We start from the raw sequence: 21,780 nt of genomic DNA on the forward strand, positions 1-21,780 counted from the left end.
GGGAGAAATGCTGAGATACACAAATGGAGAATCAGAGAGAGTGAGGGAAATATGGGAAGAAACGCTGACAGTTGGAGAGGGGAAGATAAAAGTGTTTGACGGAGAAGGAAAAAAAGAATATTTTTTCATTTGTGTCAGAGCACCATTGTCAGAGTAACAAAGACATAGCTCTCACAGTGCACTGGGTAATTTCTCTCTCTCTCTCTCTCTCTCTCTCTCTCTCTCTCTCTCTCTCTCTCTCTCTCTCTCTCTCTCTCTCTCTCTCTCTCTCTCTCTCTCTCTCTCTCTCTCTCTCTCTCTCTCCACACACACACACACACACACACACACACACACACACACACACACACACACACACACACACACACACACACACACACACACACACACACACACACACACACAGAGAGTGTTTATCTATTTCCTTCAGCAGGGGTGGATCTCTTGGGGTAAGAGCAGCTCCTGTTCTCATTTTTCTGAAGTGTCACATCTGACATCTGTCATGTTCTCACCCTCACTTAGCCCTGGTGGCAGAAACCCACTGACATCACACCATTTTTCCTTAAGAATCTGTATCTTGTACTTTAAATGTTTCAGCTGGTACTGAAAACATTTGATTCCTTGGTGCCGTTCTTTCTGGAGAAAATATCCTAAACTCTACAATATAGAATAAAATATTCGGCTTTAAAGCTCCAACCTTGTGACGCCCATCATGGACCCACCCAATTCAGCACTGCAAAGATTGAGGAGGTACAGCAACAACCTACTTAGAGCAAAACAGGTGGATGTGTAGTTGGACGTAGGACTTATAAAATGCCATAGAAACAGCAGTGGTGCCAAGTGAACATAGCAGTTACAGCAGAGTTTTCAGGTGATCAGTGCAGCAGCAGTAATCCAGCCTACACTGGGGGTGGATGCATTGGATTTATGTTGCCGTAAATTGGGTGTTACTGTAACAGTGCAAGCTTCATGATTATGTCCATCATTTGTTTATCTGTCAACTATTTTTTCAATTAATGTCAGAAAAAAGTGAGAAACGCCTTTCTCAAGTTCTCAGAGCCCAAAGGGATGTTGTCAAATAGCTTATTTGAGTGACAAAAAAACAAAAACTAAAACATATATTCTATTTACAATGTCAAAAAACAGAAAAGCAAGAACTGCTCACATTTGAGAAACTGGAACCAAAATGTCTGTATACTTAATAAATGACATCAATGATTTGTCTGTGGACGTGAGCAATTTTAAGCAGCAGCTCTCATAGGGTTGAGTACATGCATGCTGAATAGATACCAACTTTAGTTGGCAGAACACAAACAAACAAATATACCAGGCCAGGGCTCCAGACTAATGTTTCTTACCAGGAGCACTGTAGCCCTTAATTTTAGGGCTAGGAAATTTAAGGGCACACACCTTAAAGGGGTGATAGAATGCAAAACCGATTTTACCCTGTCATAGTTGAATAACGACAGTTCGGTGGGTAAATAGGACATACATATAAGCTCAAAATCCCATTGACACCCCTTTACTATGAAAATTTCATATTTTGAAACTGCCGCTGAAAACGGGCGAATCCCAACAAAGCTGGAAGTTGACGTCAACCTCCCAAAAACCGGAACCTTTGTCAGCCCATGGGTGTATTAAGAGAACGGTCACGCCCCAACATTTACATAGGCTACACAACTGACCTGAGATCAGTTAGTCTTCTGAATCTAGGTCGTGCAGATCTCAGAAAATGTATACATTGTTCATATGCTATTTTACCATTAAATTCACTTCTGAGAATTTTTTATGCGAGAAATCAACTACTTAGAGGTCAAATATGGGCCGTTTTACGAAAATTGATGTCAAATTTTGTCCGACTGTGTGTCGGACTTCAGAGGCTGGTGCTGCCTGTGTTGCTGCCTCGCCGCCTGGCCTGTCTTCCTTCACAGACCCCGGCTTGCTGTGAGCCCGATTGAGCTCCAGCACGGCTGCTGCAGCCCACAGCACCTCATACCCGCGCAAAGTCACCGTTTGGGCTGGTGGACTACTACCAAACGCCGCTGCTCTGACAGAGCTCCAGGGCCTGCAACTCCCCTCTTCCTGCTAGCTAGCTAAATGCCCGGTGTATGTGAATGAAAGCGCGGTCAGCGAGCTTGTTACGCCAGCATTCTCTTACCACAGATTCTAGTTAATCTTATAATGTGTGTAATTATAATGTGTTGAGTTATTGAAACAAACGATTGGGAAAATAAACGCCGCTTGTCCAGGAGTCTCATTGATAGAGCCTGCGGCTGGATGGAGCTCTATCAATGAGAGCTAGCTAGCCTCCTCTTAGAATTCCTCTGGAATTCACAAATATTCATTAACTTGAAATCGGACACAGTTGTTAGCTTTATAAAACATATAGTTAGATGTTGTATAAGTGGCGTGACGAAATTCAAACTGTAAATATACTCAAATTACGACCAAAAATGAAGCTAACTAGCTGCAATCTGTACACATAGGATTGCAGGGACAGTCGCAGCTAACGAAACCCGTACAGCTCACAAATATTCATTAACTTGAAATCGGACACAGTTGTTAGCTTTATAAAACATATAGTTAGATGTTGTATAAGTGGCGTGGAGAAATTCAAACTGTAAATATACTCAAATTACGACCAAAAATGAAGCTAACTAGCCGCCAATCTGTACACATAGGATTGCAGGGACGAGCTAAACACGAAACCCGTACAGCTCACAAATATTCATTAACTTGAAATCGGACACCGTTGTTAGCTTTATAAAACATATAGTTAGATGTTGTATAAGTGGCCGTGACGAAATTCAAACTGTAAATATACACAAATTAGACCAAAAATTAAGCTAACTAGCCGCAATCTGTACACATAGGATTGATGGGACAGTCGCAACTAACGAAACCCTTACAGCTCACAAATATTCATTAACTTGAAATCGTACACCGTTGTTAGCTTTATAAAACATATAGTTAGATGTTGTATAAGTGGCGTAGACGAAATTCAAACTGTAAATATACTCAAATTACGACCAAAAATGAAGCTAACTAGCCGCAATCTGTACACATAGGATTGCAGGGACAGTCGCAACTAACGAAACCCCGTACAGCTCACAAATATTCATTAACTTGAAATTGGACACCGTTGTTAGCTTTATAAAACATATAGTTATATGTTGTATAGCTAAGTGGCGTGACATGTGTGTAACATTTGGTAAGAGATTGCTGGTGTAACAAGCTCGCTGACCGGCGCTCTCACAAAAAAAAAAAAAAACGGAATCATGAGCTCAATCAAGATCAGAGCAACCCGGGGGTCTGTGGAGGAAGGCAGGCCAGGCGAGCCAGCAACACAGGCAGCTGAGCTCCGACACACAGTTTTACCAAATTTGCAATTAGCCATCCATTTTCGTAAAACGGCTCATATTTGAGCTTTATATAGTTGATTTCTCGCATAAAAAAGTCTCAGAAGTGAATTTGGTAAGGAAACATTGCAGTGTCTGGAATATGAGATTCTGTCGCGTTTCTAATGTCTGTGTATTGGGGATTCGCTCAACCAATCAGCACACAACCTCTAATGCGTGTGTATGGCGAGTCGCTCAACCAATCGCCGCGTCTCTATGTGTGTTATGCGGGACAAGGCTCAACCAAGCGCAGCGCAGCTCATCTAAATATTCATGACCATACCATATTTGGAAGAAAAGCTCTTGTTACAAATAGGGCCAAAACACAGGGATGCATAAGGGCCAATAAAATATCAACCAGGCCATTTTCAGCCCAACCAATGTTACATACCCCATTAGGAGACCATAAGGAACAGTGTGAAATACCCTATATAATCATTCTATCACCCCTTTAAATCAATCTGTAATGCAATTTTTCATATTTTACCCATTTTGACTGTATTACTGATAAATGCTTTGGTAATAAATACAGAAACTACAATCTGCTGTCTTATTCTAGTTCAGAGTCGCATGTTTATTCAATGGTGCTTAAAGGAAACTTTATTTACTTATTGGGACTTTAGCTTATTCACCATATCCCCCCAGTTAGATAAGTCCATACATACCCTTCTCATCTCCGTGCATGTCGTAACTCTGTCTGACGCTCCCACCGCTAGCCTAGCTTAGCACAGATCCTGGAGGTAACTGGCTCCATCTAGCCTACTGCTCCCAATAAGTGACAAAATAACGCCAACATGTTCCTATTTACATGTTGTGATTTGTATAGTCACAGCGTATACAAATAACAAGGTCACATGAGACACCGCTATCTTCTAACTGTATACATACTTGGAACTCAGAAGGCGAAGCACTGCTACTTGGTCGGAGTGATTAGCGCAACTCCTGAAAAGCACCGTTGTTACTCTCTGCTCCTCAACACGGGGCTTCTCAGGTGCTGCGAGCAAATCACTCCACCCAAGTAGCAGACACTGAAATAACAATCATATCTAAGGTGATTAAACTTCCACATAAAGGAGAGTGTCTAAGAATCTAACACCCAGTATGGGAAAGATTGAGTGGGAAACCCTGACTGAGAAGCATATTCCGAATGCGCTGTATACATGTCCAAAGAATGCCTTTTAAAACCCAAACAATACCAGAATATCCCACGTCTTAATTGGAAAATGCTATATTCGGAAAAAGGCTTTATTCGGAATATCCAACCGGAATATGCTGTTTACATGACCTGTATCAAATTCGGAATATTGTCATATTTGGAATAATAGTGGAATATTGGTGTGCATGTAATCATACTTTGTGAATGCACAAGCAATTCAGTGATACCCCGCAGTTGTGGTGTTGAAATGAAATCCAATTCTTTTTGTCTGAGTCCGAGACAACACTGAATAAAAATGCAATTCTCTATTTTGTAACAAGACCGAATACTACAGCACTGACGTTCGGCGACTGGAAGTGCTTGCAAGCGGGGTTTAGAGTGTAAACAAAGTGGGGCGAAGAGAGGAAGTCTAACATTAGGCAAAGGCTAAATCCCTATCCCCAATTACTACACAGCATTTTCCTCGCCGATTTACAGTCTTTAGCAAACAAAATAGAGGAACTTTGGCTGCGGATCACCACTGATAAATGTATTATGGACTGCAACATCATGATCTTCACGGAAACATGGTAACAACAGCACTGTGCAACAGCATGTGCATGTTTCGCCATGGTTGACTTTTACAGATGACAAGTGTGACACCAAAAAATAGAGACACGAGTGTAGATCACATCCATGTGTGACACACGCAGTTGACTAATCACTCACTCGACCCTCCCCCTCTCACCCAAAATGGAATTGGAAAACGGATACAGTACATTGTCTACCATACTGAGGATGTTTGCAAATCAGGAAATGAACACTGGCTTTTGGTGGAGCATGGTATATCAATCCTTTGCTTTTATATACATACTTTGCAGCTTGATAAAAGCTCAGCCTGCTTTCTTTTATTATCCAACTTAAATCCAAATAAGTGCCAATTAGCTACACTAGAGATCCGTTTAATTCCACTCACAATCCCGTCAGAGAGCCTGTTTCCATGCAACACCTTGCCTGAGGGGATATCAATGCTATTAACACACAGGCTGCAACTACAGTGGCATTGTTACACACCAGTTACTTGTGTAAATATGAAGTGCGTGTGGTGTTTTACTAGAAGCTGTTCTGGCAGCTCGTGGTTGTCCAACTCTTTACAAACAAATACACACAGTTTTCTACACCACCATCCATCCCCAAACACACAAACACCACCACACCATCCTTCTCTCTGTCTGGCACTATATTTCTAACACACTCACACAAAGGGATCAGAAGTTTTTTCATGCATTTACGGTTGAGTCACATTAGATTTGTTTGTCAAGGACTCAGCGAACACTGAGGGAGAAGCTCAGTATCCAGCTAATCTACTGTACATCCTCCTAAAACTGCACTCTTTTCCTCCCCTTATTATCCTTCATTCTTATTCATCAGTGTTTCTCTCACTTTTGGGGGGTGCCTCCCTGAGTGTTCACAAACTTCCTCCCTTTTTCCAAACTTTTCTCTCCTTCTATTCCTTTTTTCCCTTTCACTGCTTATTCAGCACACTCCCTCCCACTTCTCTTTCTCCTTTGTGGTGCCATGCACTCTCTGTCACTCTTTTCACACCTCTACTCTGTCTCTTTTCATATCCATCACTCTCTGACTCACTTTGTCTCATCAAATGCATCTCCTCTCTCTCTCTCTCTGGCTCTTTCTTTCCCCTACTTGTCAGCTGTTTTTGTGAAACACACATATTGGCTACACCATCTCTCTCCTCCCCTCCTTCGCTTCTTCCTTTACCCTGCTCAACCTCTAATCTCCCCTTCAATTATAACTTTCTACTTGTTTATTCTCCCACTTCTTCCACTCCTGTTCATTAATTCCCCTTTCCCTCTCTCTGCCTAGCTCTCTTGTATCCTCCCCAAAAACTCTCATTACCCTCTTTGCCATCTTTATTCTCTTCATGTTCTTTATTTCATCTTCTCTTCTCTTTCATCTTCTGGTCTAATCATGCACCTCCTTCTTTCTCTCTGTCTCATTTTCCCGTTCCTATGTGCATCCACTGTGCCAGTCAGGTGACTCCACTACAAGACTAACTATACTATCCAATAACTAAACATCTGTCTCCCTCCCTGTCCTCTATTGTGGGCTCAATGTCAGAAGAGCTTTATTGGCTTGTAATTTGAGTTAGTATAGCCAAAGGAAGACGGTACACATCAATGGAGGTAAATAATTCTGCAGAAAAAAGTATGTATAAATAACTGAGTTGTCAGTTTAAGCAAAGCTTTGTAATGTAAGTACACAATAATCACAAAGTAAACAAACAACTAATTTCCATTACACAGCGATATCAAGAAATAGTTTGAAATTTTGGGAAATGTGCTTATTTGCTTTCTTCCGGAGGGTTATATGAGAAGTTCCACTCTCACCTCAGTCCGTATAAAGCTATAGCTTACAGTTGTTAGTTTATCTTAGCATAAAGACTAAACAGGACGGAACAGCTAACCTGGTATGGAGTCTGTACAAAGTTAACAAAATACAACTGGTAGCAGCTCTAAAGATCACCAGTTATTAAATAATGACATAATAAGCCTACCATAAAACCAGAACTCAGTAATTTTTCACTTTGGTTTTTGTAAGGCTAAAATAAATTAGATATTAAGTGTAATAAGTAGTAAGCTTTGAGGTGCTGGTAGGCAGATTTTGAAGAGTGGTATTGATCCTCTCATCTACCTCTCAGCAAGAATGCAAATAAGTGTGAATGTGAAACTATTGCTTTAAGTTAGCTAATACCAGGTGGTATGGTGCCCATTTAGCTCAGTTAGTAGAGCAAGTGCACATATAGAGAGGTGTATGTCTTGATGCAGAAGGTGCAGGGTTTGAGTCTGACCTGTGACAATTTCCTGCATATCTTTTCCCATTCATATCTACCTGTCCTATCCATAAAAAAAGGCTGAAATGCTCCAAAAAAATAATCTTAAAAACAAAAACAAAACAAACAATACCAGATAAAGGCAGCACACATTCAACATAGACAAAAGGCACATGTCCACTGAACACTGCGGAGCTGCACACATTTAAAACTACAGATAAGTGAATATTGGAGTTTGATTTCAATTATTTCTTAAAGGAGAATTCCAGCCAATTGTTATCTTTTTTTTTATAATTATTTTTATTATTTCCATCAAGAAGCAATACATATATCAACATACTGTGTAAATTCACACTCCAAACAGGATACATTTCCTACCGGTATCAGTATTCTTCTACTCCACATTTTTGACACACAAACCCAAACACACCCATTTTTACACATCCACTTGGTTTCCAGCTCTCAGTCACCATACCTTGTTCTTATTTCTTAGCCAATAAATTTACCACACTTGATATATGTCCTGCCACACCTTGTTGAATTGTTGCCTTTTGTTACGGTCTTCGAACATTGATTTTTCTATACTTAAATAGTATTTCATTAGTCCTTTCCATTGTTGTAATGATGGGGCCACTGTATCCTTCCAATACTGTAAAATTATTTTTTTTATATGCCAAGGAGGAGAAAAGAACCATCCATCCAATGGGGTATTTTAGCTTGTCAGTATTTTGGAAGATACTGCTCAAAACTGAAATCAATTTTAACTTTACAGGTCTTGGTCATCCATTTTTGGATCTCTAACCAACCCTTACAGACCTTCTCACATTCCCAGAAAGCATGTATTATTGTCTCCTTATGTGTTCCACATTTTACACAAACAGGAGAGATAGAGGCATCAAATTTATTTATTTCTGATTTAGTGTAGTATATCCTTGTCATAAGCTTATGTTGTATGAGACGCAGATTCTCATTGGTGGTAATGGTGTTGGTTATTTATTTGAAGTTCTTTGTTCCAATCCTCATATATTTTTCGGAGAGAATAATTATCTGCCTGTGCTTCTATAAGGTGTTTGTACACTTTCCCTATTAATTTCTTGTTTTCGCCTGAATTTAGAAATAACCTCTGAGTAGCTGAGGGTTCTGTAGTCCTATTATAGTTTATATCAAAGTTACAGTGCCTTGCGAAAGTATTCGGCCCCCTTGAACTTTTCGACCTTTTGCCACATTTCAGGCCTCAAACATAAAGATATAAAACTGTAATTTTTTGTGAAGAATCAACAACAAGTGGGACACAATCATGAAGTGGAACGGAATTTATTGGATATTTCAAACCTTTTAAACAAATAAAAAACTGAAATATTGGGCGTGCAAAATTATTCAGCCCCCTTAAGTTAATACTTTGTAGCGCCACCTTTTGCTGCGATTACAGCTGTAAGTCGCCGGGGTATGTCTCTATCAGTTTTGCACATCGAGAGACCGACATTTTTGCCCCATTCCTCCTTGCAAAACAGCTCGAGCTCAGTGAGGTTGGATGAGAGAGCGTTTGTGAACAGCAGTTTTCAGTTCTTTCCACAGATTCTCGATTGGATTCAGGTCTGGACTTTGACTTGGCCATTCTAACACCTGGATATGTTTATTTGTGAACCATTCCATTGTAGATTTTGCTTTATGTTTTGGATCATTGTCTTGTTGGAAGACAAATCTCCATCCCAGTCTCAGGTCTTTTGCAGACTCCATCAGGTTTTCTTCCAGAATGGTCCTGTATTTGGCTCCATCCATCTTCCCATCAATTTTAACCATCTTCCCTGTCCCTGCTGAAGAAAAGCAGGCCCAAACCATGATGCTGCCACCACCATGTTTGACAGTGGGGATGGTGTGTTCAGGGTGATGAGCTGTGTTGCTTTTACGCCAAACATAACGTTTTGCATTGTTGCCAAAAAGTTTGATTTTGGTTTCATCTGACCACAGCACCTTCTTCCACATGTTAGATGTGTCTCCCAGGTGGCTTTGGGAAACTTTAAACGACACTTTTTATGGATATCTTTAAGAAATGGCTTTCTTCTTGCCACTCTTCCATAAAGGCCAGATTTGTGCAGTATACGACTGATTGTTGTCCTATGGTCAGAGTCTCCCACCTCAGCTGTAGATCTCTGCAGTTCATCCAAGAGTGATGGGCCTCTTGGCTGCATCTCTGATCAGTCTTCTCATTGTATGAGCTGAAAGTTTAGAGGGATGGCCGGGTCTTCGTAGATTTGTAGTGGTCTGATACTCCTTCCATTTCAATATTATCGCTTGCACAGTGCTCCTTGGGATGTTTAAAGCTTGGGAAATCTTTTTGTATCCAAATCCGGCTTTAAACTTCTCCACAACAGTATCTCGGACCTGCCTGGTGTGTTCCTTGTTCTTCATGATGCTCTCTGCGCTTTACACGGACCTCTGAGACTATCACAGAGCAGGTGCATTTATACGGAGACTTGATTACACACAGCTGGATTCTATTTATCATCATTAGTCATTTAGGTCAACATTGGATCATTCAGAGATCCTCACTGAACTTCTGGAGAGAGTTTGCTGCACTGAAAGTAAAGGGGCTGAATAATTTTGCACGCCCACTTTTTCAGTTTTTTATTTGTTAAAAAAGTTTGAAATAGCCAATGAATTTCGTTCCACTTCATAATTGGGACCCACTTGTTGTTGATTCTTCACAAAAAATTACAGTTTTATATCTTTATGTTTGAGGCCTGAAATGTGGCAAAAGGTCGAAACGTTCAAGGGGGCCGAATACTTTCGCAAGGCACTGTATCTGTGATCCAACTCTTTAACTGAAGATGTCTAAAAAAAGATTCCTTATTAGTTACATTTAATTCTATTACCAATTGTTCAAATGGCTTTATATTGATATGAGAAATAATATCTCCAATAGTTGTTATTCCTTTATCATTCCATGATCTCCACTTCAGCTCCTCCTTCTGTAGGATGATGGATGGGTTATTCCACAAGCGTGTATTCTTTGGAACATTCATTTCTATCCCTAGAATATGTTTTATTCTATCCCATGTTCTTAATGTGCTTTTCTATATTCATTTTGTATCCAGATATTTTTTAATAACTGCTCAATAATTTTCATTAAATTTGGATTAGATTTTTCCCTGTTAGTCAAATACAACATCATATCATCCGCATACAAACTAAGTTTATAACATTCTCTTCCAACATTAATACCATCTATCATGTCTGATTGGCGAATTTTCTGAGCTATCGGCTCTACAGCCAATGCAAAGAGTGATGGGGACAATGGACATCCCTGCCTTGTGCCCCTAGTTATCTGAATTGCTTCTGATAGAATACCATTTGAATAGACATATGCTACAGGGGACTTGTATACAGTTTTGATCATTTTCATTATTTAATTTGGGAAATTATATGCAGCTAAAACCTCATACAGGTAACTCCACTCTAAACGATCAAATGCTTTTTCAGCATCCATTGCCATCAGTGTCACATCTAGTTTTTCTTTTTTCGCAAATTGTGTTAGGGATATACAGGTTCTAACATTGGTTTTTAACTGTCTTTCTTTAATAAATCTTGTTTGGTTAAAATTAATGATTAGTGGAAGTATTTCAGTAATTCTGTTATTTATAACTTTTGTAATTAATTATTTTATTATCACAATTTATTAGACTTATTGGTCTGAAATCCGAGGGTTTATTGCATTCTTTACCTGGTTTAGGGATTACATTAATAATAGTCTTATACATTGAGGGTGGCAGGATTTCATTTGTAGCCCATCCATACTTGGAGCTTTGCCTTTTGGGAAGCTTTTAATTGCCTTTTTGATTTCCATCAAGGAAATCTCTTTGGCCAATGTAGTTTTCTGTTGCTCTGATAATTTTTTGATTGAAAAAATTCTTTTGTTCATCTGTTTGACCTTCAATTTCAGTAGAATATAATTTTTCATAAAAGGAAGCAAATTCTTGGTTAATAAGTTTGTTGTCTCTAACCACAGAGTTATTAATTTGATCTTTTAGTATGATATTCTCTCTTTTGGACATCTTCTTTACCAAAGAGGATAACTGCTTACCTGTCTTATTTGAGGATATGTATCTTCATTTATTTACATTATACCTAACATTCTTAGCTTTTTCTAGCAGCAGTTGATCGTATTCTAACTTCAATCCTTAATCTTGATCGCTATAAATATGCAAGCACAGTCGATAGAAAGAAAAACGAGCCGAATCGGTGCGGTCAACACGGAGTAGCTGCAGCTACGTCTACGAGCTTCCACTTGGCTAAAACGGCAGTTGTCAGGGCAAGTTTTAGAGTGCCTTTGTGCCTCTTAACAGACACAAAATGCAATTAAAATGTCTGTGCAACATGAACAGGGCCCTTACGTGACAACAAAATGCGTTTTCAACTCAGACATTGTTTAAATTCACCTTCCCTGTCTCTATCCTGCTGGTAGCTAGCTTGCCCTGCTAGCTGTTCGCTGCCGTCCATGATAAGTGTGTTCAGCCAGGCTTATTCTGTGATAATCATCACGCAACAGTTCCGTGTTGATTTGTAACTCATCCATTTTGTGTGTGATCGATCTTTTGTTGGTAAGTAGGAGGCTTGGCATTGTCAGTCTGTGTGGTAGTTCCCTTAGCCGCGCTAGCAGGTCCTACCGGGATCCTTGCTTCTGATTTCTCCCCGCCTTCGTCACCTCCCGCCCCCGAAAGCAATCCAGTGAGCGCCCGGTGGTCTGGCTATGTCCTCCAGAGGACAGGTCATGTCTTCGCGATGAAAACTTGTAGTGGTTATGACCATATCAGTGACTATGTAACTACATGGAAACGGGCCAAATGATGTCTGTGGCTTGCACACTGATAGCGTTAGAGAAGGTTATAGCTGTAGTCTTGCGGTGAAGTCCCAGTGTAGCAGGAAAAGGTGAACTGTGTGAAGAACGCTCCGAGAAGCAATCCTTGCAAGCCACAGACATCATTTGGCCCGTTTCCATGTAGTTACATAGTCACTGATATGGTCATAACCACTACAGTGCTCAATTACCTATTTTTGAGGGGGAATAAACTTCAAGTTTTCATCGCGAAGACATGACCTGTCCTCTGGAGGACATAGCCAGAGCACTAGGGGCTCATTGAATTGTTTTCGGGAGCGGGAGGGGACGAAGGCGGGGAGAAATCAGAAGCAAGGATCCTGGTCGGGCCTGCTAGCGCGGCTGAGGGAACTACCACACAGATTGACAATGCCAAGCCTCCTACTCACCAACACCAGATCGATCACACACAAAATAGATGAGCTACAAATCCACATGGAAATGTTGCGTGATGATTATCACAGAATAAGCCTGGCTGAACACATTTATCACGGACGGCAGCTAGCAGGGCGAGCTAGCTACCAGCAGGATAGAGACAGGGTAGGTGAATTTAAACAATGTCTGAGTTGAAGGGTTGCCCCCATGAGGAATTCTAAGTAATGACAACAAAACTGTCGGAGCGTCCACATGATACAAGCCTTACGTGATTGAGATTGTATCAACTCATTTGTCAATGGCTTGAATGTAATGGACGTTTATTAATATCAAAAAGTTACGCACTAAAGCGTTAAAGATAACAGTTGATAATTAATCGATCTTTCGAGACATCCGTCCAAGCTCAATCTTTTGTTTGTGTTCAGGGCGGCTGCTCTCTTTAAAAAGGGAGCTAAGCCCCCTGGCTCCCCCAAAATTCAAACTATACCTCATTGTTAAGATGTTGTGTTCATGTTGGGGTAGTTTTGGTTTAAAATTTCTTCACTTGCAGTTGCAGCACAAAACTTTTAGGAGCATTATCCTTTTTCACAGTCCACATGCCAGGTCTTCTTCACCTCTAGCCACAACTCCTCATTATAATTGGCTTAATCTTAATAGAAGACAACACGTGATTATGGCTGTTACCTGAACTCACATCATCAATGTGAAGGAATTCAATGTTTTTCTGTAAAAGGACATTCTGTGTATTTGGATAATCTTGAGGAATTCATTGTTCCTTTAAACAATCACATTTGGGGCATGAGGTGAAGAAGCTTAATTATGTTTCCACTTCACTGAGTGTGACACTCCCAATCTGGGAAGCCGGATTTGTCTGTGGCCTTCACCAGTGGCGAAGGTACTGCATATTGATAGCGCTATGGTCATGCCTTTTTATTTTATTGTATCCTTACATTTTGATCAGATAGAGAGAGATCAGATTATCTGCTGATGTTTGGCCATACCTTATCACCCCCCCTCCACTCTATCATTCCTGCTTTCTTCCATTTCCCTTTTTTATACTCTGTCCATTTGGCTTGCAGTTGTTCTTACTATCTCTCTTTTAAAGCTGACAGGGCAGAAAAGTGGAGGGACAGGTCTTTCAGCTAGGCATATCTCTCTTAACACACCTTTTCCCTCTCCTCCTCCTCCTCTGTGCCCTCTAACTCTTCTAAGCTCCCACCTAAACTTTCACTTCTCTCCTGCTGCCCTCGCCTCCTAAAATTGGAGCACAACCACATATATGAGCCTACACCTAGCTCCACTCAATTTCCAAGGCATCATCTCATTCTGTGCTTCTCTGTCCAAGTGGTCACCACCCTATTTCCTCTGTGAAGGGGAGGAAAAGATTGTCTGCCAAATGTTTAAGGGTGGGGTAACTTTAGCTCATGCAATTTCTTCCATGTCGGGTGTCCTGAGAGTGACTCATGAGTCCCAAAACCTCCCTGGTGTCACCCCTGTGTTTAATATAACGACACAAAAACATTTGGAACCCATTTGCATTCTATCTTGAATCTATCAAGATGTTGCAGGACGGAGTGACCTGGTTGATGGGCCTTCAATCATGCCCCAAGCAAATCTATGTATTCCTCCACCTCAAAGCACAGACTAAGAATACAGTTTTAGACGTAAGATTTCTTTAAATTTTATAAATTAGCTTAGATTACATTTAGGGAGATTGTGTGATGCGATTGAAAGCTCCAAAAGGTTACTAAATGGACCTTAGAGTGAGATTATTTTGTCAAATACATTTTTTAAATTCGCCTTAAAACCACTACTGCAGCATGTAAACTGGCATTTGTCTCTTTTGCTGCATGTTATGCTCAAGCATGTTTTTATATGCGCCTATATGAGAAATTTACATTACACAGTAAATGACTGTATATTCTTTGTGTGTGTGTGTGTGTGTGTGTGTGTGTGTGTGTGTGTGTGTGTGTTATCCAAGGCAAGGCCACCTCAAGTTCTCAGACACAGTCAAGGACCATGACATCACTGATATCACAAACGCCTAGCTCATCTCAGTATGATAGCAGACATGGATTTTTGAGCACATCCACTCATGTTATTTGTCTGCATGTGCATATGTGTATTACTGTACATATATAACTTGTTCCTTTAGTTCTCTGTATCTGTGCCCCATTTTGTATAGTGTGAATGTGTTGACTAAAAGTGTTATCCTTGTGCAGGGACCTTTGTGTTGTGCGAGTGTCCTCACATGCATGTCTGTGACACTATGTGTGCAGCATTATATTTCCTCATAGAGCCAACAGGGTGAAATAGCTTTTGATTAAAAAGAGCTGAAACAGATGGGAAGATAAAGAGATAAATGGGAAGGGGGGAGATTGGAAGAGGAGGATCTGGAGAGATGGAGTGATACGTAGCGAGGCACAGACTGATAAGACAACACTGAGAGAGGAAGGCAACAGATAAGAGAAGAACTATTGGAAGAAAGAAGAGGAGGAATCAGAAAGATACCAGGAGCCTTTATAAAATATATAATGTGGTTCTGTCCCTGAATTGAAGTTATATTCTCTGTTTTGCAGTGACCCCATGACTGCATGATACAGACATTGTATTGTTGCAGGGTCCGTTTCTTCAAAAGGTTAACCACACCACTGACTACAAGCATGGTTGTTCTCTACAAGCAACATCTCAATTTTTTCATACTTTTAAGTTAAACTGTGAGTGGTGCATGCATGTCTGCATGTGAGTGTTTGTACTTTCACACACGAGTAAAGTGTGTGCAAGTAATATTGGTGCATACCTTTAGTTAATCTTAAAGTCAACAAGTTTAAAAAAGATAACAGTATTTCACACATTCCCTTGTACTCATAAAGTTGTGCAAGACTTTCTCTGGACCTCAGTGTGTGTATTTTGAACCGCTGTGCCTCAACACACCAGTGGGCATTTCTTGGTAGCTCAGGTGTGCCAAGGAATAAAATATAAAAAGACAAAATGTTAATACAAATGGATAAAAAGGAGCCTTAATAGAATATTTTAGCTATTAGCTGATGACAGCATTTTCTCCTTGTGATTTTGACCTAACAAAAAATTACAATATAGACTATGATACAAGCATCCCAACTTGGGTATAAGAAATTAATTAATAAATCCATCCAATAAAAGATCCTGAAAGTTCTAAGTATTACATAACATCAAAAATAATGACATGAATCATATAAGCATACTGTTGGTGTCTGGTGTCTTTCATAATATGTGAATTTCTGCTGGATTCTGAACATCTGAGGACAAAATGTCTCTGAATATGTGTCAAAGATTCACGTTGATCTGACTCCAATCACGTACCGCTCCTTTAAAACTCCAGCAGAGGGCATTCACAAGTTTCCAGCCAGTGACAAACATTTTCTACTACCACAGTGTGTCAGAGCATCGTTAAGAAAGACTAACTTTTAAAATAAAAAATTAAGAAAAACTAAGAGCAATAAACACTTTAATACATAAGTAATACCATATTTGTGAGCCACATGAACAAAGTTAAGCATGCGTTTTAGTTGTGAATGAGATGATAGTGCTTGTGTCTGAGTGACAGTGCCAGTATCTGATTACTGAATGCTTGTTTCTGTTAGTGCCTGCAGACACATGTATTCCCTGGCCACATGTGCTGCTTAAACACACAGGCACGCACGCACGCACACACACACACACACACACACACACACACACACACACACACACACACACACACACACACACACACACACACACACACACACACACACAAAGTATGTGTAATAGATTTTATCCTATGTGGGTCATCTGGATCTCTTCAGCAGACATGATAAGTTGTTTGGGGCAGAAAGGCCAAGTAGTTTTTACTTCGTTCTGTGTGTTTACGCCTGTATTTGTGTTTCCTTTTCTACACGCTGTACACTCTGTCTCCCTGTGTCACCCCCCACCAGCGTCTACAATGTGCCCACAGACGCACTTCAGTAAAAGAAAAGAACGACCAAAAAAAGGCTGAACAAACATAGGAGAAAAAACCTTGGGGGGAATTCCTCAAAGTGAGCTAAGACATTCTGTCACACGCATACACCCGTGTACACACACATTCAAATACACAAAGGTACACACATGGTCACATTCAGATTGGTAAATGGATGAGTGAAAGCTGCAAAGCCCCTATCCGCTTGAGGTTCAGTCTTGCTCATGGACAGAAAGCTAATCAGCATCTGTCAATCAAATAAGGGAACTACAGTAAAACACACACACACACACACACACACACACACACACACACACACACACACACACACACACACACACACACACACACACACACACACACACACACACACACAGGACTGGGGATTAAAGAGCTGTTAAAGGATGGCATCTAACAACCAGAGTGCTTTAATAGCAGCTATCACAGAGAACCATAGTCATTGTGCAACAAAAGATCATCTAGAGATCAAATAATTCACTTTGATAAAGTCAATATAATGTAATATACAGAACATAAAGGTGGCTTGACAACTTTGTCAGAACAGATCTTCATAGTGTGACAGTGTTCAAAACAACATTATGCCATTTGATCTCTCAAACTCCTGTGATAGAATGATTAAACACATTGTTTTACTGGCTGCTTCTAGAACAACTCTTCTCTAAAATGTTAATAGCCATCTTTTCCTTTACTGAGTGCATTAAACCAATCATTTCCTGACAGCATTATCACAGGGAGTTCCCTAATTTTAGCCTAGTTTGACAGATGGCAAGTGCAGACAGTTAGGCATATGTGAAGCAGGGAGAGCTTATAGTATGTGTTACTGTAAAGGCAGAGTGTGGGTTTGAAACATACTGAGAAGCACTCCTGCCCTAAAACAAAGATGTGGTGATTTTTTTTAAAGGAGAGGATAAGGCAAAGTGTATCATTTTAATCATCTGATATGTAGAAAAGGAACAAGAAAAAAAGTTAAATTGTTAAATTTTTGCTAAAGGGAAGTGTTTAAACAAAAAAAGAGTGAATATGAATGAATAAGAATGTTGTGCACATTTTACTGCACTCCTCTAGTCATAGTAACATATAAAGGAGAAGTGAGAATGGGATGCAATAAAAGTAATAAAAACACCCATTTCTTAAGTATCCTAAAAGCATGTTGGAGTTTTATTACTGCCTTCTTCCTTTCTTTCCTGCTTTATACTTTTTCAGTAAGAGAACAGAGACTTTTTATCCTGCTGGTATTTTGAACCTTGACCAAATAGAGTTAGTGCAGCTGTCGTCTCCTAACAGTATCAACTTTTATTTTGTAACAAGCCATTTCTTTCTCATCACTTGCTGCTTTTCTCTCCTGTCTGTCTGCTCTGTCTCACGATATTGCTGCAGCACAGCTATCACTCTGCGTAGCGGCTTCTATGATGTCATTTAATACTGTGCTCACTTGTGACTGGAAAAGTCTCGGCAACCGTTTTCTGACAATCAATCTGTGGATATTGACTTATCAAAGTGTGTTTAGACTCTATGTTCATTGTATTTATGGCAGGCTTGTCTAAATGATTCAACCTGAACAGTTAAATGCTGTAACAAAAAACCAATCTGAACTTCAGAAAGTTTCAGAGGTATTTGATGGAGAGCTACTTAGACAGTCAGACTTGAAGTCATGACCTAACCCCTCCATGTTATTCTTTTGTTTTTAACAGAGGAGTAAGAGGTGAGCCTTGGGCAGTCATCCAGCTTAGAACCTAATACAGTGGTATTTTCATGCTCCCTGCCAAAAGCAACCGTGCAGCTGTGTGTTGTGTGTGTGTGTGTGTATAATCAAAGGTACTGTAACACCATGACTTTAGCCTCAGGGCCAAGTGAAAAGTATACATAGCGCACCTGCAGGAAGTTAGATTGCAAGAGACCAGGGGCGGACTGGCCATCGGGAGGTTCGGGAGATTTCCTGAACGGGCAGTCCTTCTTGGGCCGAACCGGCCGGCAATCATATTTAAATTTTAGTCAGTTACAGTCAGACGTATTATAACAGGTGACAGTACTGCCCTCAGCAGTGACATGGGCTGGCCTGGCTCTTATAGTGCTTTCCATTAGTACTTGGAAGTCGGATTTTCCGAGGTCAAAGTCGGCCCCCCCTGACCTCGGAACTCGGACAACGTTAGAGTACCCCAATCTCACAATCCAATATGGATATCCCGTGCATCAACAGAAGTAAAAAGCTGAAGTGAAAGCTGTAGTAACATACAGTTATTAGCACTTGTAGCACACTGTCTTCTTTGTGTCTCACTAAATCAGTCATACACACAGTCCTGTCCAACTTCTATCTGTGGACATGTTGTTAAGCTGTTCGTATGAACAAAAAACAGCATAATGCGTTGTTGTCAACTGGTATTGCAAACAATGGCTAACCTGGCTAGAGCTAACCTCACAATCAAAAATATGACTTGTAAATGGAACGCATTCAACTTGGGTGTGATGTCATTCCCAGCTCCGGCTTCCAAGTTTGGAGGTAAATAGAATGCACTATCACATCCGCAGACAGCGCAAAACGAAGCTCTGGCCTGGCCGTCAGACTGGGCCAATTAAATACTGTCAATTTAAAGTGGGGATGCGAGCGTCAAAATGACCCCTCCCGACTTGGACTGCTCCGTGTTTTGTTCAATCGGATTGGCTCAGCCTGACCCTAGGCCGGGTAATTTACTTCCCTGAAGTTATGAGAAAACCAAAAATGGTGGTGAAGATGAAAAAGAATTGGCAGCGGAATTGGCGGCGCTGAGAAGTTGAGGTTAAAAAGTAGTGTAGTTAGAGCAAGATGCGGTAATATGTGCAGAATTAACCGACCTATTCCTTAGTGGAAAGGCCAAGGTTAATAACCCAGCAGCAGAGACACAACAGGTGCACTATCGGCCATGTTGGGCAATAACTTGTGTGCATTAGGTCAAAGCGGGTTTAAGAGGGAATAGTTAAGGCATTTATCTTAACTATGACTTTCTAAACTCATAAACTTAAAACTTTGTAATATAGGCCTATGATTTAATTTATTTGTATTTGTCTTTTATTTTGTTATTGTCTTTGTACACAGTATGCAAAGTATTAAAGTTTAATATTGTAATCATTAAAGTTTATTATTATTACTTGCTATTAGTCAAGTGACGACAGTGGAGGTGATGCTGTGACATAGGGTGACTCCAGTCATGGTGGTGATGAGGAGGAAGACAGGCAGGAATTAACAAAGATAAAGTGAAAGGTAGTGCAGTGTGCAGGGCTGGATAGGCAATTGTTTTATGAATAGAAATAAAAACATATGGAAAGAGTTGTATGAAATAATATAAAACAGAAATTAAGAGAACATCCACTATTGCATTAAATGTACTGGCCTGCTAAATTAGAAATCTTTGTTACTTTTCAATGGTTAATTACTGGTAATTCTATAAGTTACTGATGTCATTTATACTACTTCATTTACCCTGCAGATGTAGCTCTACAGTCAGCAAACTGAGGAGGCAGGTGTGCAAAACATCCTGAGTTGAAGGTCTTCAGCAACATCATAGTCTCTTCATATACCACAAAGGCTGGATTAGTTTTTATTGTTTTACATCTGTATTACATTATGTAGTATTATTAGTATATAAAATGACTTCCAAAAAATGTTTTACGTGCACTCTTCACACGCTCTCATTAAAGGCCGCTCCATCCCAAAGTCCCGGGCCAAATATTTGTCCCAGTACATCCTTACAAGAGGCTAAGGGAGTCTGAAGACTTCTTTAAATGAAGAAAAGTTGCACTGCAGCAATGATATAAGTCACACTCTTAACAGGCTACTAGTACACAGTTGTCTGAGACATGTCCTGTATGCTTATCTTTCTTTTCTTTATTTAGTCAAAAAATGTGGATCAGCTTGTCATCCAACAGACTTTGCGTTTCCTCTTCTTTTGCACCCATTTTAACTTTTCTCATTTTTTCACCAGTGTCCCCACTCTGTTGCTGCCTCATTCTCTCTGGCCCAACAATGTGTCAAGAAGTCAAGTTACACAACGCCACTTAAGATATTTCCTATAAGACAGCCACTATATCACTAATGAGTGTTGCAGAGAGACTTTCAGCAGTAAAGACACACTTAACACACAAGTAAAAAGTCAGACAACAAAGAATAAAGACTCACCGTCTCTCCTGATGTTGCCCCTCAGCACTTTGACGTTGGAGACCTGAGCCCTCCCGACCCCGGTTATTGTCCCCAACAATAAAACCGTCCACATCTGGAAAACTAATCCTCCACTCATGTTGATAACAAACTCGTACAAGCTTTAAATGACTAATGTCCTCTTCACCTTCTGGCTGAAATAAAATGTGATTTAGGCTAAGATACCCCGCGACCAAGAAATTCAAAACTAACTTTCCATTCAACAACTTTACGCTTTCTTAATCTCTTTTCTCTACCCGCAAAATGAGAGCCACTATTTGACTGCCTGACGCTCACGATGTCCCGTCTTGTGCCAAAGTGCCCCGAAATCCAAGTATTTGTGCTCGCCTGAAAGTTACTCGCCCACAGACACCGAGAGCAAAACTCCGAAACAATTAAGTGCAGGTGGAGGGTAATATAGCTCCGTTCACGGTCAGACATGAGCTTACAGGCGCCGAACTTCTTATCACCGCGGAGTAAATAAATTCTGTTCAGTCACTGAGAAATACCCCGCATAGTTTTACTGGTTTCTATTAGACGCGTCTGTGCTATGAAAGTCGGCGCGTCAAACTTTGCCAACTGAGTGATGCGCGCTCACGGTGTGTGTGTGTGTGTGTGTGTGTGCGCGTGTGCGCGCGTGTGTGTGTATATATATATATATGTATGTATGTATGTATGTATATTGTATGTATGTATATATATATATATATATATATATATATATATATATATATATATATATATATATGTATATGTATATATATATGTATATGTATATATATATGTGTGTGTGTGTGTGTTGATGCTGGGCGGGCGGGAGGTCAGAAGGGGAAAAATGCACTTTAAAATACACTTTAGTGTGGAAAAATCTATCTATCTATCTATCTATCTATCTATCTATCTATCTATTTATCTATCTATCTATCTATCTATCCCTACTGAGGAAACTACATTTTAAAGGAAACCCTCAGAGGAGAGCA

General features: G+C 40.2%; 1 protein-coding gene across 2 annotated transcripts in view; it reads right to left on the reverse strand.

Annotated features, from left to right (window-relative positions):
• pdgfd (platelet derived growth factor d) overlaps window positions 1-21,376 on the reverse strand; it is a 72,306-nt gene extending 50,930 nt beyond the window's left edge. For both annotated transcript variants that reach the window (XM_039792203.1, XM_039792196.1), the window contains exon 1: window positions 20,783-21,376. In XM_039792203.1, the coding sequence (XP_039648137.1) occupies window positions 20,783-20,900 (118 nt within the window). In that variant the 5' untranslated portion in view covers window positions 20,901-21,376. The remainder of the gene's footprint in view (window positions 1-20,782) is intronic.
• Window positions 21,377-21,780: the final 404 nt, after the last annotated feature.

The sequence above is a fragment of the Perca fluviatilis genome, chromosome 2 (assembly GCF_010015445.1).
Source record: "Perca fluviatilis chromosome 2, GENO_Pfluv_1.0, whole genome shotgun sequence".
In the NCBI taxonomy this organism is placed as follows: Eukaryota; Metazoa; Chordata; class Actinopteri; order Perciformes; family Percidae; genus Perca; species Perca fluviatilis.